At 40.3% G+C, this 17,885-nt stretch overlaps 1 protein-coding gene across 2 annotated transcripts in view; it reads left to right on the top strand.

The window, feature by feature from the left end:
- The window catches only part of GRB14 (growth factor receptor bound protein 14), a 180,086-nt gene that overhangs the window by 46,565 nt on the left and 115,636 nt on the right, over positions 1-17,885 (top strand). Inside the window, exons 1-2 of one of the 2 annotated variants that reach the window (XM_059052378.2) lie at positions 3,370-3,735; positions 4,982-5,114. The exons of the other annotated variant lie outside the window; for it this stretch is intronic. Coding sequence (XP_058908361.1) covers positions 3,545-3,735; positions 4,982-5,114 — 324 coding nt within the window. The 5' untranslated portion in view covers positions 3,370-3,544. Of the gene's footprint in view, positions 1-3,369; positions 3,736-4,981; positions 5,115-17,885 lie in introns of those variants that run through there. 2 annotated transcript variants of the gene reach the window in all.

Below are 17,885 nucleotides of genomic sequence, written 5' to 3'. Positions count from 1 at the left end.
ATGAGGTATCTCTGTACGTGCAACAGAATATCTATGGTAAAAATTCTAATAATATTCCAGTTGTCAAGGATGTGAAGAACTGGGGAAAGGTATGTATTGCTGGTGGTCGTGAAAACTGGTACAATTAATCTGAGAAACTGGCAGAATCTACAGGAGATGAGCATAGACACACCATGACCTCACAATGCCACTCCTGCATACATGCCATGCAGAAATGCATGCATATGTGCATGAAGAGAAGGGTGCAAAATGTTCACTGCAACAATACTAATAACAGTCCAAATCTGGAAATAGCTCAGATGTTTATCAGTAGTAGAATGGATACATGAATTGTGGTATTTACATACAATAGAAGAGTTAGAAAAACTACAGATACTTGAAAAAGCATGGAAAAATATGGTAAATAACGTGTAAAGGGAACCAAGTCAAGCACGAAAGGATCATACTGCATGAATCCATTTAAAGTTCCAAACCAGACAACCTACTCTATTGTGAGTACGGATGGATACTTACAGTTAAACTATGAGGTGATTACTCTGAAAATCTGGATTGGAGGGCGGGACTTTTGGAGGACTGACAATAATGCATTTCATGATTTGACATCGGTGTTTGCCTTGTGATAATTCATCACACAATTTTGTTTGTGAACTTCTTTTCTGTACATGTGTTACCTTTCCCAGTATAAAGGGTTAAGGCATTTGATTTGATGAGAAAGGGAGAGAATAAAGCAAGGAGGACATATTTTTCTTAGGGGTAGGAAGGCCGGGAGGGGCCAGGAGACAAACTGCTTCCTTTGCCATTTTACAGGCTCAAATCAAAAGGGACAAGGGCCACTAGGGCAGGACTCGCTCTTTGGTGCCAAGATATCTGCCTTATTGTTTCAGATATCTTCGTTAGTTATGGGAAGGAAAATCTCTTTCTAACTTCCCTTTTGACAGAAAAATGCTTCTGTATTCTCTTAGGCTGTACTAGGTCTGGTAGTATTCTGCGCCTTTTATATTGCATAATTCTTTACTTGGAATCATTTTTGTGTAAACCTCCTGGATACAAAAGCTAGTTTTTTTGTTGGCTTGCTTCAAAAATGTGAATGAGGGAATTCTATAATTCTTGGTATAGATCTTCAAGGTGTCTGGGAGTAAACTCAATATTAACGTCAATCTACAAGACAAAACTATTTAGGTTCTCATTCTTCAGAGATTTGTTCTTTTTCTTTTTGTCCCCAATTACCACAGGTATAACAATTTTTACCCATGGAAGTTAGAGAAGGAGCATAAAGCCTGCAAGTGGATACTCCCTGGATTTCCACTAAATGAGAAAATGCCCAGATAGGGGATACACAATTGAGGTCTCATTCTAACCAATGAATACTCTTTCTTGAGGTTAAAAATTTATGCTGGGAAGTGGAATACTACTGGGCAATAGTATTTCCAGTGATTTCCAAAGATACAGTTTCCACCTACCCTTTTCTTTGGCAAAAAAGACAGTCTGCTCTCTCTCTCTCTCTCTCTCTCTCTCTCACTATCTCTTTCTCTCTCTCTCTCTGTGTGTGTGTGTATGAGAGACAGAAGGAGAAAGAGTTGTTGAGAAGAAAGAGGGGATAAACATCAGCCATTGATTCACTTTCCTGTTAGAATGCTCAAACTATATCATTCTTAGAAAGGAGCAATGGTTGCCTGCAGGACTTCTGGATGAAAATAGGAATGATTGATGATGATCATGATGATGAAAGTATACTTCTTTATGTCTTTAGCTCAAGTTATCTGCGAATACATGACTTTTTTATTTTGCTGGAATGACCTCAACATATCTGTATGCTTTTACATTAAACTCTCTTAAAACCCACATACAGAATCCAGACCATACTTCAGGGAATTGGATGTGAATGAGGGCTTTGCCTGGCACACAGCATCGATATGTTAGCTATAATCATGATTAGTAGTACTGATTTTATCCCTCAGGGGAACTACTGGGCTTGGACATTGCATTGTATAGTGTCCTGCAGACCACACCCAGTGTGTGACCCGGGCCAGTACTGCTCTTTATTGGGTCTTAATTTTGACGTCAGAAAAATGAAGAACTTGGATTCTGTAAGCTCTTTGACTCAAAGATTTCCTGCCTCAGTGGAGTACTCCAGGTTTCTCACAGGCTGGGGGTGAGCAAACCCTGGGTGTCAGCAGTGGTTGGTCTCAAGGGGTCTGTGTGTGTGTGAACACACAGATACGGAGGGGGGGATTTTGCCAGTTTCTTCAGGAGGCAGTGTTTGCCTTTCCCTGGGCAGAGGTTGTGAAGGTTAAGAAAACCTGGTGTAACAGATGCCAGGGACAGATGTTACCTAATTTGGTCAAAGAACAAAGAGTGTGTGAAACGTGAAAATCCCAAACAGTGCAGTGGTATGGGGGCACTTACAGGAAGAGCAGAAACAGAATTACTACCCAAGAATTCAGAGTAGGGTTGCCTTACCTCAGAGGGTGAGCCTAATGCAATTACCACTTCAAACAGTCTGGATGGTGAGGATGGAATCTTCTGGGTTGGAAGCCTGACTGCACTATTACTTGCGCTATGCTGTACCAGGTACTCCATGACACTGAGCCCCAATTTCCTTTACCGTAAAATGGGGTAAACATCTAATTTGTGAGGCTGCTGTGAGGTGCAGCAGGACTTACGCAGAGTGGTGACTCAGTAAATGAGAGCTACTCTTATCAGAAGAAAATTAATAATTTTTCTAATTCCCAAGATAACGTCAGGTTTACTCATACCTTACTAAGAATCCTCAAACCTCTCAGTAGTTTTCTACACTGATTGTACTCCCTGTTCCCCGTCCACCCCTTCCCCACGCCCGTGCGTTTAGCTGCGGACTGGAAGGAATAAGAGGCACGTGGGGGAAAGACTGGGACAAACCTGGCCCCCTGGTCCCCTGGCCTCCAGGCACGGTGGGGCCTGTCATGGCGGCCCGGCGACAGCTTAGGTGATCTCAGACAGCAGAGCAGGAAGAATGAAAGAGTCTGGGGGTCAGGGCTGCCCAGACCCCTGCCCCGCCCACGGTCGGCCAGGCGAGCCCTGCGCGAGCGCCGGCTCACACGGGTCCCACCTCCCGCGGCACGGGCCCGCCCCGACCTCCGGTTCAGCCTCGCGTTCGGGCGCCCACCTGGGGAGGCGGCGGCCCGGACCTCGGGCGCCGGTAACCAGGGCCCCGCGCGGGTGGCGCGGGCTCCGAGCCAGCACCCCCAGCGCCCCAGACCCCGAACGGGGCCCGCCTGGCGCCCTCCCCGCCCCCACTGCGCCTCGCCCCGCCGCCCGCGGCCCCCACCCACCGGCCGCTCCTCCCCTCTCCCCACCCTCCTCCTCCGCCCCCTCCCCTCCCCCGCCGCCTCGCCTACCGCCCGGCCGAGCGTCTGAGCCGCCCCGGCCCGGAGCGCAGGCGGCGAGGCCACCGCACCTGCAGCGTGCTCGGGCTGCCGAGCCGGCACCTCGCCTCCCGCCGCCCGACCTCCTTCTCCCCACGCGTCGGGTCTCCCATGACGCCCGAGCTCCCCGGTCGGCGACAATGACCACTTCCCTGCAAGATGGGCAGAGCGCCGCGGGTCGGGCGGCTGCCCGGGACTCGCCGCTGGCCGCCCAGGTGTGCGGCGCTGCCCAGGGGAGGGGCGACGCCCGCGACCTGGTGCCGGCACCCTGGCTGCACGCGCGGGCGCTCCTGCCCCCTCCGGACGGGACCCGCGGCTGTGCTGCAGACAGGTAGGCAGCCCTCGGAGGGCGCGGGGGAGTGTCCTGGGTTGGCAGCCGGCGAGGGGGTGAGGAGGCGGTCCTAGGGGGTGAGCCATGTGCCCAGAGCGGGGCCAAGTTTGTGAAACTCTCTAAGACAATTGCCTTTGAGCTGGCTTCTACCGGATCAGCAGGACATTGCGATCTCTCGGCGCCTTATAAATAGCATCACCGTTTCATTGAGAGCTTCGGATCTCTCTCGCCTCTGCCCGTCGGTGTGAACTAGGAGGCCGTGCTCCAGGCTGGCCAGCCCCCTTCCTTCTTGCATCGTGGTCCTGCATTAAAAAAAAATCCTTTTCTTTCATATATTTAAAAAATCATAGAATAAATGAGTTCACCTCCCACATAGAGTCTTACAGCGACCCTGGAGAGGCAAATCACGGATTGACATTTGAGCAGTCTTGCTGTTCAGCAGGAAAGAATAGAGGCTTTAAAAGGTTTCCCAGTCTCCATAGCATTCAGCACTAAGTGCCTGTAGAGTTCACAATTTCGCACATACTTCAGGAAAGAAAAAGGCTGCAACAATACAAAAATCTGTAGTCCTTTATATTCATACACTTAAGTGGTGCTTTTTTTCCCCTTCTTCTTCTTCAGATTTTCAAAGTGCTTCAACTTCACTGAAGTTAAAATTACTCCGCAGTGGACTAGAGTACATTAACACTAGCAAGTTCTATTCACTTAACCTTCTCAAAAACACTGCCTTGCAGTTTAGTATCTATAAGCACTTGAAAAATCAACAGACTGTGTGTGGGCAACATTGTGAATGAAATTTGAAGTGCGATGAACCACAGCTATAATTAATATACCATAACTTCCAAAAGTGATTAGTAAAATAGCATAGGGATGAATTCAGTAAATGTTTATAGACTTTGTCAATTTAGTGGATGCAAAACAATGTCTAGCTTCTCAGGATGATTTTTGCATCAATAATTCTGTAGTCTGTATTTCAGCTTCAGGAAAATTATCAGAAGTGCTGGAAATGGGGTTTCCAGGCCTGGTGATTTTTTTTTTAAAGGAATACAGAAGAAGATTGATTTATATCAATTAACTAACTTATTTTGACCCATAGAAAGTACACCACAGACCTTTGCCATATATTTTATATAATACTAGTGTTGTCACAGAGTGGTGCATGCTGGCCTTAACTTTTTAATCCTGACAGCAATTATATTTTACATTCTGTTTTATGTAAATTACATTCTATGTTCTCTTGGTGTAGGAGAAAAAAGAAAGATCTTGATGTTCTGGAAATGCCATCTATTCCAAACCCTTTTCCTGAGCTATGCTGCTCTCCATTTACATCTGTGTTGTCAGCAGGCCTGTTTTCCAAAGCAAATTCAAGGAAAAAACAGGTATGCATTTAAAAGTGTTCTAATTCAAAAATCTTAGGAGTTCTACATCCATTTAGTCTTTAAGATACTCTTACACTATTAACAAAGTATTAGCATGGCCTATTTTAAATAACTCTATTGACTGATATAGTTCATAGCCATTAGTTTCCTTCAGGGTCTCAGTTTTCACATCTGCATAATGGAAACTTTAAAACTTACATGTCAGGTTTTTGGGATGGATTAAAGGAAAGAATATATGTAAAGTACAGGGCCTAGGAGCTATTATTATTCACATTGTAGGTGGGAGAGTTATATATGATAACAGCTGAACGATTTTAAGTCAGAAATTGGAAGGGCTGGCAGTGGTGTTGGGGTGAGAAGGAGATTGACTGGTTCTTTTAATACCTTCTTTAATCTTTCACGTTTTCAACCCAAGCCAACGTTATTTACTAAAGGAAAGTGATAATGGTGAACTGTGGTGAAAGGTAATAGGAGTTTTGGACTCCACAGGTTTTCTTTCATTTCAGCGAATTCCTCAGTTTGGAGGCTACTGGCTGCAGAAGGCAGATGACTTGTACGTGATGATTAGCTTATGAACTTAATTTTTATGATTTTCTTTCTTTTCAAGTTTCTGTTTTGGGACTGACTTGAGCAAATTAGACATCAAGGACCAAGCAACTATGGGGAGATCCAAAACAATTATACATGTTTTTTTTAAAAAATTAGTGTATCCTAGGGTAATGACATCTCTTTTGAATATGCTTTTTCCCAAGTTTGAATCATCAAAACAAAGAGAAGCTTCACTATGCAAAATGTACCTTGTTCTTGCAAGAGTAGAAGCAATAAATTTAAATAGTCAGATGTTGCAGCAAGGAGAAGGATAATGAACAGAGAAGAGAAGATGGTCAATTATTTTCCCCCATCTGTTGTTCTCTTTCGTTTTTTTAGCACTTCTACTACCTGTGATGGGTTCAATAATGTGTGTTTATAGTTTTAGGAATGAAGGAAATGCCCCAGGAAATAGATGAATTCTTGATAACATACAGTAATAATAGAGACAGTAGAGAAGCATTCCATGGGATGTTGTATTTTGATGGATGTCCGGTATAATAAGGCTTATATACTTGTTTTTTTCGGGGGGATGAAGGGGGTTGCAGTTTAATTGGTACATGTGCTTTTTGGATAAGGATTGGAGAAAGTGGGAGTAAATATTCCCGGAGCAGAGGTATGTTCTGAATTAGTGTCTTTGATGGGGGAGGCAAGTCCTTCAGTATGTGGGACTGAGACTTTGGATGGGGAGATGATCAAGGAGGAGACTCTTTCAAGAGCTGTAAAGACAGAGCCCAAGGAAAAACAGCCCTGCTGAAATGTCTGGGCCTTTTAAGAGCTTGGCTTTGGGGTTAAGATGGGAATGTAGATGATAGATTTGTCTGTGCGTCATGGTGGTGGAAAAAATCAATTCTGGACTGTCCCTATGATCCAGGATGGGAAAAGGAAATATCTGATGATGGCATAATAGGCATTTGGGGAATTTAATACATTGTTTCCCTATTTATGGAGGCCGTGCTATGTTCCTTGCACCATCCTAGGTGCTGAGGCACTGAGCTGGGCAAAAATGCCACTCGAAGGGTGTTTATCAAGGTGGGGCTTTGATTAGGGGTTGGGTTAAGAATTAGGAGTTGAACAGAGGAAGGAGAGAGGACGGGGTCTACTCCGACTTTAATTTTGTGAATGAGCACTGGGAGAATGCCTCTTCTACCAGATGTGTCCAAGGGGCAGCGTTTGTTTTGAATAGGGAGAGAATGTTTTATGCTTAAGTTAATAGAGGAAGAAAAATGAGAAAGAGTGGGTGTGAGTGTCAGGGTCAAGTAAAGGTTGTGGCCTAAGTATGGGTAGTCATCATCCTAGAGTAAGACGTCTGATCTTGGGGAATAACATTTCTTCAGATCAGGTTTAGCAAATCGGCAACATGGGAAAAGGGTGCTATGCTATCCTTGACTCTGACCAGTTTCCTGCTTCGGCCTTGTGTCCTGTTTCCACGGTGACCTTTTCAGAGAGCGCTGCGCCCACACAGACAGCTGTGCTATTGCAGGAGCAGAGTTCTGGCCTGACTCCTGGAGACCAGTCCCAAAGGGGTGTTTCCACCTGAGAAGTGCCTTCCTGCTCCTGCTGTCTTCCTTGGCCGAAGGTTGGGGGTCCCCATGAAGAGAAGTTTATCCCAGAGTTGGGGAAGAGGAGGGTTCCTTTTTGCATTCTTTTATGTTCCCTTTTCCCCACCTGGACTTTGCATTTAGAACTGATCCTTTGTTTTTATTCTTTTGTATATGCTCAGTCCTTTGGAATGAGGGAGGTTTTGGGAACAGATGACTCTCAGTAATTCTCCCAAGCTCAGTGTCTTTGTGACACAGATTACCCTTTTACAAGATGATATTTCAGGCCCAATTATCTCTGACCTTTGGTTGAGATGAGGTAAATGACTATATGTGCTAGGTTTCTATTGACTATTATTTATGACTGAAACATTATAGGAGACGATGTCTCATTTCTTTATAGTCTCTTTCGTTTGTTTTGTTTAACCATTCCAGTCATTTTAGCAATTCTTTTCTCCCCAGAGAAAAAGTGAAGAATTGCACTTGTTACTTATAAATAAATGACCAGAAATTTTAAAAGAATCCAGACTGGAAACGTTAAATTTCATGTGGCCCTTCAAAACCACTATCAAAAATCATTTTACAGGCCATAAATATATATATTTTTTTACAATTTGAGATGTCTCCATAATACATGAGTGGTAAAATGCATTGAAGCCGCAAATAGGATATGCTTTAACTTTTTGCAAATAAAATGTCTCAAAGTATAAAATATTGTATGCTTGCAGTATTTTTATTTTAAGATAAGAACTAGATTGAGATAAAATCTGGATTCTTTATTCCCTCACCCCACTTTTTTTTAAATAGTACTGGCCAGATATATTTTTAAAGCATATTTCTTTGTGTTTATCAATGAAGCAGATTTAAAGTATATGTTCCACATACATGGTTCAGAAAAGTTACCTGCAACTTAAATTTTATAGGAAAAGTGACTTAACCTATGAATTAAGTGTCTTACTTTTTTTTTCTATTTCTGATTGAAATTTACCAGGAAATCATGCTTTAGCGCTTATTATTTGAAGAAGGGGAAAGAATAAGATATATTTAGCCCTTGCAAAAGAATCAGTTCTTTTCTCCAGTTTGTCTCCCCCCAGGTTATTTTTGTGCTTGGACTCAGTTTGTGTAGTAGCTCTGCTTAATTGCTTTCCAGGATTTATGTAGGATAGCTAATTCCAAATAAAGCTACTGAAGATTTTAAAGATAAAAAATCACCTGTGAAAAATAGTGTGTCATGGAATGTTCAAGCTGGAAGAGATCTTTGAGATCATCTAGGTGAAGCACTCTTCTTTTACAGATGAGTAAGTTGAGGCTAAGAAATGCTAGGTGGCTGATGGTGTCACAGCTAGGACCTGAAAATCAAATTTATTTTTTAAAAAATTTTTATTAAAAATTATTTTTAAATTGAGATATATAAAGTGAGATATAACATTATATTAATTTCAGGTGTACAGATAATGATTTGATATTTGTATATATTCTGAAATCTATACATAGTTACAAATTTTTTTTTCAGGTGACGAGAACTTTTAAGATCTACTCTTTTAGCAACTTTCAAATATACAATACAGTATTATTAACTATAGTCACCATGCTGTGCATTACATCCCCATGACTTATTTATTTTTAATATCTTTACTGGAGTATAATTGCTTTACATTGTTGTGTTAGTTTCTGCTGTATAACAGAGTGAATCAGCTATATGTATACATACATCCCCATATCCCCTCCCTCTTGCGTCTCCCTCCCACCCTCCCTATCCCACCCCTCTAGGTGGTCGAGAAGCACCAAACTGATCTCCCTGTGCTATGCGGCTGCTTCCCACTAGCTATCTGTTTTATATTTGGCAGTGTATATATGTCTATGCCACGCTCTAACTTCATCCCAGCTTACCCTTCCTGCTCCCCGTTTCCTTAAGTTCATTCTCTATGTCTGCATCTTTATTCCTGTCCTGCCCCTAGGTTCTTCAGAACCATTTTTGTTTTTCTTTTTAGATTCCATATATATGTGTTAGCATATGGTATTTGTTTTTCTCTTTCTGACTTACTTCACTCTGTACAACAGACTCTAGGTCCATCCACCTCACTGCAAATAACTCAGTTTCGTTTCTTTTTATGGCTGAGTAATATTCCATTATGCCACATCTTCTTTATCCATTCATCTATAGATGGACACTTAGGTTGCTTCCATGTCCTGGCTATTGTAAATAGAGCAGCAATGAACATTGTGGTACTTGACTATTTTTGAATTATGGTTTTCTCAGGGTATATGCCCAGTAGTGGGATTGCTGGGTTGTATGGTAGTTCTATTTTTAGCTTGTTAAGGAACCTCCATACTGTTCTCCATAGTGGTTGTATCAATTTACATTCCCACCAACAGTGCAAGAGGGTTCCCTTTTCTCCACACCCTCTCCAGCATTTATTGTTTGTAGATTTTTTGATGATGGCCATTCTGACTGGCATGAGGTGATACCTCATTGTAGTCTTGACTTGCATTTCTCTAATGATTAGTTATGTTGAGCATCCTTTCATGTGTTTGTTGGCAATCTGTATATCTTCTTTAGAGAAATGTCTGTTTAGGTCTTCTGCCCATTTTTGGATTGGGTTGTGTTTTTTTTGATTACAAGATGCATGAGCTGCTTGTAAATTTTGGAGATTAATCCTTTATCAGTTGCTTCATTTGCAAATATTTTCTCCCATTCTGAGGGTTGTCTTTTCATCTTGTTTATGGTTTCCTTTGCTGTGCAAAAGCTTTTAAGTTTCATTATGTCCCATTTGTTTATTTTTGTTTTATTTCCATTTCCTAGGAGGTGGGTCAAAAAGGATCTTGCTGTGATTTATGTCATAACATGTTCTGCCTATGTTTTCCTCTCAGAGTTTTATAGTGTCTGGCCTTACACTTAGGTCTTTAATCCATTTTGAGTTTATTTTTGTGTATGGTGTTAGGGAGTGTTCTAATATTCTTTTACATGTAGCTGTCCAGTTTTCCCAGCACCACTTATTGAAGAGGCTGTCTTTTCTCCATTGTGTAATCTTGCCTCCTTTATCCAAAATATGGTGACCATATGTGTGTGGGTTTATCTCTGGGCTTTCTATCCTTTTCCATTGATCAGTATTTCTGTTTTTGTGCCAGTACCACACTGTCTTGATTACTGTAGCTTTGTAGTATAGTCTGAAGTCCAGGAGCCTGATTCCAGCTCCATTTTTCTTTCTCAAGATTGTTTTGGCTATTCGGGGTCTTTTGTGTTTCCATACAAATTGTGAAATTGTTTGTTCTAGTTCTGTGAAAAATGCCATTGGTAGTTTGATAGGGATTGCATTGAATCTGTAGATTGCTTTGGGTAGTATAGTCACTTTCACAATGTTGATTCTTCCAATCTGAGAACATAGTGTATCTCTCCATCTGTTTGTATCATCTTTAATTTATTTCATCAGTTTCTTATAGTTTTCTGCATACAGGTCTTTTGTCTCCTTAGGTAGGTTTATTCCTAGGTATTTTATTCTTTTTGTTGCAGTGGTAAATGGTAGTGTTTCTTTAATTTCTCTTTCAGAGTTTTCATCATTAGTGTATAGGAATGCAAGAGATTTCTGTGCGTTAATTTTGTATCCTGCTACTTTACCAAATTCATTGATTAGCTCTAGTAGTTTTCTGGTAGCATCTTTAGGATTCTCTATGTATAGTATCATGTCATCTGCAAACAGTGACAGCTTTACTTCTTTTCCGATTTGGATTCCTTTTATTTCTTTTTCTTTTTTGATTGCTGTGGCTAAAACTTCTAAAACTGTGTTGAATAATAGTGGTGAGAGTGGACAACCTTGTCATGTTCCTGATCTTAGAGGAAATGGTTTCAGTTTTTCACCATTGAGAATGATGTTGGGTGTGGGTTTGTCAAATATGGCCTTTATTATGTTGAGGTATGAAAATTGGATTTCTTGAGGCTTTGACAGCCCTTTTTTAGGAAGGCACAATTTCCACAGAAATTGAGAACCATAAGAGTAGCATAGTAATAAACCTATATCAATTGTTGTTAGTTACAACTCTGCCCATAATACAAAAGCAGAGGCAACAAATGCCATTTGATAATTTCTACCTAAGGACCTAGATTCCTTTTTTTTTTTCCCTTCCTCAAATATAACTGTCTCTTTGTGTTTTTTTCCTCTAGCTTTCTTCTGTCTTCTCCCTAAAATTGATTTGAAAAATCTATCAAGTAATTGATCTGTCAACAAGTAAGGTTTATTAGTATTATTAACAACCAGATTTTGTGTGTAGTTTACAGTCCACAGTCACACTAAAGCCAGGAAATGGGTCTGTCATCCACATTTTAAGATTTTTTTTTTTTAAAGTACATAAACAGGAAGTGATTTGCCCATGCTTCCACAGTTTAGGTAAAGGGAGATAAAAAAGTGTGTCATTTCTGAATGTGTTTGCCCCTCACCACTCTGTTTTTGGTTTATTCCGTATTGAGTTAAACTTCTTTGTATATCTCAGGAAAATAAAAACTATCTTCCAAATAATTAAGAAATTATTTTCCACATACTCTGCCTTTGATTTCCTTTTCATCCCACATGTCAAGTACTATCAAAAAATAAGTTCATCTCTGTCCCCAAATTAAACGGTCTCTGACGTCATTCCTTCATGATGTCAGTAACGATCTTAATTGTTACTGTGAGAAACTTGTATGTGTGGTTCTTGTGTGGCTGCTGCATTATCCAAACTCAAATACTCATTTCTCCAATATACACAGAAGTAGAAAGCAATGAACTATGCCCTCATATTCTCGTTTTCCAGATTCAGCAGTTATCAAGATTTTGTCTCATTTACTTCATCTATTGCTTTTTGAAATTTTTCTTGTATTTGTTGAAGTACAATAAATAAATTACTTAAAAAAATGTAAAACCTGGACATCCTGTCACTGAATCCCTACCTAACTTTGTATGCATTGCTGAAAAGTACATTTTTTCATTTAACCAACATGCCATTATTCCCTAACAAAAATAAAAATTCCTTGGTATCATTTAAATTCTTTCATAATCAAATTGTCTTAGTTGGAATGATACATGAAATCCTCAAATTACAAGTTGGTTATGTTTCAGAATCTTTAAGTTAGGTCTTTGGCAATTTAAATTTATGTAAACAGCATATCAATTGTATTTAGGTCCCCTAGGCCATTTTACAAAATCCTATATAATGTAAAATGAAACGTAAATTTCATATATTTGCAGAAAATATAACAGACACTTTCTCCATTCTCTCTCTTTCGTTTTCCCATAAAAACAGCACATAGTCTCTGCTTCTTTTTCTAAATCCATTTCATCCTCTGACATTTCTCTACAGTCTTGCTTGTCTTAATTGCATATCACTGCATGTGGCCCCCAGTGGCCACCCCTATTGGAATAAAGATTTCCTCCTATTACTGGTTTAGCACGTGGTAACTGACTGGAATCTAACTTTGGAGAGAGCTGTTAGCCCAATGTGTTCTGCTCTTATTCAGTCAGCTGTGGCCAAGGGGACATAGGGACCTGGACCATTGCTCACTCAGCAAGGGTTATGGTACAAATTCTGTGAGTAGGAAGTGTGAGGTCAGTAGGTATGATGTATGGAGGTGGGGAGGAAACAAAGGACAACTAATACCCTAGGGAAAAAAAGCTCAAGCAAAAAACAGTTGACACACAAACAAATTCTTATAATATATGAATGATACATGGTAACCCACGGTAACCCACTGATTAATTTGGCTGACTTAGCCTCCACAGTTCACAGTATCGAACTCCTTTGCCTCAAATCATTTAATTCATGTGAAGGGCATTTATTTGACAATGGTTTCAGTTGATGTCACCCTTCAGTGATGGTCATCTTCCTTGGTCCTTGTCCTGAGCCAGCATCTTATTGAGGTTCCTTGGCCTCTGATGACAGGAGCTATCAACTCAGGATCCTCCCTACTTCATGCTAGTACCTTTGTCTGTAACAGAAGACAGCTGTCTCTTCCTATTTTAAAACTTAAATCGCCTAGCAGATCTTCTGCTCATCAAGGTTTTATTTCCAGTTTGAAGGTTGCCTCTAATTTTTAGTTAATTTGCAGGATACACTTGCAGTCCAACCTTTATCTGCAACATGACTTTTATTTTTTACTTCTTTGAAGGCTCAGCTTCTGATTTGTTTTTCCCTAGGGGCATATATTATGTTCTATCAGGAGAAGGAAAATTGGAGTCATTCATGGTTCAGTATAAATGTGGATCTTAATATAAAAAAGCTTTCTGCAGTTTTATGGTTGTTGCTTTGAATCATGTCAGCTTATATGGCATAGTAATAAACTCTGTTGTATAAGTAGACACTGATTTGAGTGAGGATAAGCAGACTTAGGAATTGTCCTTTTGGTACTCTAGGTAAGGGATGGCTCAATGGAGAACCTAGGAAATGGCCACAAGTCTTTGCCAATGAAAGGGAGCAGAAGGGAAGCTTCCAGAATCAGTTTAGAAGACAAATGGGTGAGCTGACAAAGGGAGAGCATCTTTTACTTCTTGTCCTCCCCTTTGCTTCCACTCATTGAGTAGTTTTCAAAGCCACAGAGAAAATAAACACTAATAGGAGGATTAACATTCTTAACTAGTTTACAAACACCTCTGTCTATTCCAGAAGATCCTTTTTAAGTTGGCTGTTAATTCACATGTATTTTTCCACAGATGTAATGTTAGATGTGGTGGTTAGGTTGTTAGGGCAGGCAGTAAAAGTTTTTTTAACCCACAATAACTCCCCCAGATGGTAGATTTACAACATCCTGTGCGCCAGTTTTTAATACAGTTTCTATGGAAAGATGTGGGGCCATATGATGTAATTGAAAGATATTGGACTAGGAATCCACAAACTTAGTTTTTAATATGGTCCTGCTGGTGCTGAGTGATATGATATGAGCCTATTAACCACACTTTCTGGGCCTGAGAGTGCTACAATTTTGTTCTATTCCTAAAGCAAGTGATTCTAATGGCTCTTGAAGTACTAATGATTCCATAGTAGACGGGAGGCTTTTTTGGTCCCATTGGCTCCAGCAGTTCCCTCTCAGTCTTTGTTCAGATTTTCTCACGTGGCTACCACACCTCCATTGATGAAGAGAACATTTGGGTGCCATGGGGCAAGGTGCACAGGAGCCACCTTTATGGAGATGATGTGGGCAGGAAGGGGCTAGTTAAACTCAAAATTGTGCATCAGAGTCTAGGTCCAAATAATAGAGGGTCAGAAAAAGTATTGTATCTGGGAGGGGCCAGGTTGGGTGGTGAAACTGTATTTAAACTTAGAAATAAGGGTATGAGATGAGCTATGAACATTGGGGGCTGGCATAGGTTCAGTATGCACCTGGTTGTGCTTGGCTTAAAGGGTTTGAGGTAGATATAACTTCTAAGTCCTTCTCTAAAAAACTCTTGCTCAAGTCATCCATTTGATTGCTCAAACCAGAAACCAAGGAGTCCTCTTTCTGGCCTTCTGTCAAGTACTGCTACATCTTTCATCACAATATACTTGAATCCGTAAACTTCTCTCCGTCTCCACTGCTACCATCCCAACTTGAGCTACTGTCTTCTGACATCTAGGCACCTTATAAATGGCCTCCTTGCTTCTATTGATACTTTAGCTTATTTTGGTCCATTTTCCATACACTTGCCGGAAATGCACTTTTAGAAATGTAGATCACATTATCTCACTCCCTAGTTGAAAACTTTTTGATAGCTTAGGATAAAATTCAAAATTCTACCTTGGCCTACAGGATTCTATGTGGTTTGGCTTCTGTCTATGTCTTAAACTGTACTTGCATCCTACTCTTTATTCGTTATACTCCAGCCACAGTAGAGGGACAGTCCTACCTGAATGTGAACTTGGCAAGCTTTTTTCTACCTTAGAGCCTTGAGCTTGGCTGTTTCCTCCATCTGGAACCTTTTTTTCCTGGTTCTTTACAAAGCTGACTCTTCTTTATTCTTTAGATATCAGCATAAGATCATCTCATCCAGGAGGCCTTTTCTGACTAAAGTATCCCTCTACACAGTTGTTTTTTTTTTTCTCCATCCTATCACATTTCCTAGTATATTTCCTTGGTTTTACTTACCATAATCTGAATTGTCTCATTTATTTGCTCTAATTACTGTTTTTCTTTCCAAATAAAATGCTTTGGTTTTGTTGTTCTTGGGTTCTTTCCTTAAAAGAATTAATGAGTAAATGGATTAATGAAGATAAGTAGTTAAAACCAATTTAACAAATTATATTTTGACATATTTATTCTAATCATGATTAATCATCTTCCTCCTCTTCATCAAATTTTAAAACGTATTTCTAATTTTGTTAACAGATTCCATTAACAAAAACAAAGTTATATACTAGGCTCCCGGACCAGTGAGATTTTAGCAGTATATGTCTTATGCTTTTGTTACACGCATAGGAAATTTTGATCATGTGTAATGACATTAACGGATATATTTCTGATTTTAATCATTATTCTTTTCTAATGGAATTGTAAGTGAAAAGTGCATGGTGAATTGTTATACTTCCAGCATATAGTGTTAAAAATCCACACATTTAGAAAAAATTAAGTGAAATATCAATTGGGTTTATAATACGGGTCTCTTAAAGCAAGGAGTAGATGTTAGCAAATGTTTTGTTACCTGTTAATGTCATTGGTAAATGAGTTAGGCCAGTGCTCATGCTGTAGAAATGGGGAGACATATACACCATGGATATACATGAAGACTTTCCAAGAGATTTACAAACTCAAAGATTTAAGATAGGGCTTCCCTGGTGGCGCAGTGGTTGAGAGTTCGCCTGCCGATGCAGGGGACGCGGGTTCGTGCCCCGGTCCGGGAGGATCCCACATGCCATGGAGCGGCTGGGCCCGTGAGCCGTGGCCGCTGAGCCTGCGTGTCCAGAGCCTGTGCTCTGCAACGGGAGAGGTCACAACAGTGAGAGGCCCGCATACCACACACACACACACACACAAAAAAAAAAAAGTTTTAAGATAACCAGCTTTCAGATCCTCATCTTCCATTTGTACTTTTACCTAAAACCCACCTGTGTTCATAGTTACCTTCTCACTTGGTGCATTACCCTGGGGCATGTCAACCTCTAGGGCATCACACACAGGGAAAGGGAAAGCTTCCTTTAATGATTAATCAAAGTACCATGAATCAGAAGGGGTTCCTGTCTTTTTATGCCTTATATTTCTGTTAAGGGAAGACATAGTTAGAAATAAGGATTTTGGCTAGTGTTGAAACATTCTGAATTCAGATATGTGATGATGTGATGGGCGTAATGACACTTTCCATTTTTCATTTTGCAATTTTCATTTACTGACTTCAGTTCTTCCCTCTACTGACTGTTGTCAAACATATATAGCCTTTGAGGGAGAGTCTCCTAAGAGCAAAGCAAATAGCGCACCAGTGGGAATTACTGAATGCTGAAAATGGCCTTTTGTGATGTATTTTCCACTATTCTCACCACTTGAGACACATCCACAGCTGAAAAAAAATGCGCCTACAAACATCTGATGTTATATATAGGTTAGTGCTGTGGGTGAGGGAAGTTCTCTGGGAAGCGGACTTGGAGCCTAGGTTTGCCTGCAGGATGTTTACTGGGGCTCAGAGCCCTTGGAAACAATGCCTATGGGATGCACACAGGGACAAGTTGGGCTACAGTGCAGCCACAAGAGAGGCATCAGCTGACCCCCTAGGAGCTCAAGCTGGGATGGCCTTACAGAATTGTTCAGAATTAGGGCACAGAGGCTGGGCTGCCCTGCAAGGACCTGATCTTGGGCATGGTGGCTCTCTTCAGCTGAGAGCAATGGCAGGCAGGGAGGACTTAGCTGGGTCTTAGTGGCTGACACACTAACAGCTGGGAGAATTAGTGCTTCACTAATTCTCTAGTGGACGGTTGGACGGTGTGCTGCAGCATCTACAATAGTTAGTAGTTCGGATTATTTTAAATGTAACAGAAATCCTGTTTGAGACTACCAGATTTTTGAAGATAAATTGGATAAAACTCAAGGATGTAATGTGTACATAATTTCTTTCAGATCTTGTGGCTTAATATTGTCCTGTTTTATCAAATCATATAATGAAATATTAATTCCAGTCAGTTCCCATCCTATTTTATCATAAAATATGTTAATATTTTCTACTTTCTATTAATAAAATATACTAGCTGCTAGACTAATTTTTAAAAGTATATAGCAGTTGCTTTCATTAAAACCATAAGAAAATTTTATCATGATGAATACTACAATTAATTAAGCTGTTTCTAGTTTTATACTTAATTGTTAAAAATTACATCCAAAAGCTGAAAATCAAGGTAGAAATGTACACTCACACAATTGCCAAAGGAACTCCATGGCCTTCCTAGCACTTTGTCATACTCCTCAGAACTCTTAATTCTGTATTATTTTAATTTTGAGAGCTTTCAGCTATTTCTTTTTTAAAAAATTTTTATTTTTTTCAGCTATTTCTTTTAAAAGATATATTCCATAATGAATTTTTAGTGGCCCTTAAAATACTTTTTCTCAATGCATATTGATAACTCTGTTTGAATTGAAAAGTAAAGTTGGACTCTATTTGATAAAACATTGATTTGGCTGATTGATTTGAGAGTGAGGACTGACTTTCCAGTTATATGGTTG

This window comes from Kogia breviceps, chromosome 2 (genome assembly GCF_026419965.1).
Source record: "Kogia breviceps isolate mKogBre1 chromosome 2, mKogBre1 haplotype 1, whole genome shotgun sequence".
In the NCBI taxonomy this organism is placed as follows: Eukaryota; Metazoa; Chordata; class Mammalia; order Artiodactyla; family Physeteridae; genus Kogia; species Kogia breviceps.
The sequence above is the reverse complement of the archived record's forward strand: the minus strand, read 5'-3'. Positions and strand labels throughout refer to the sequence as shown.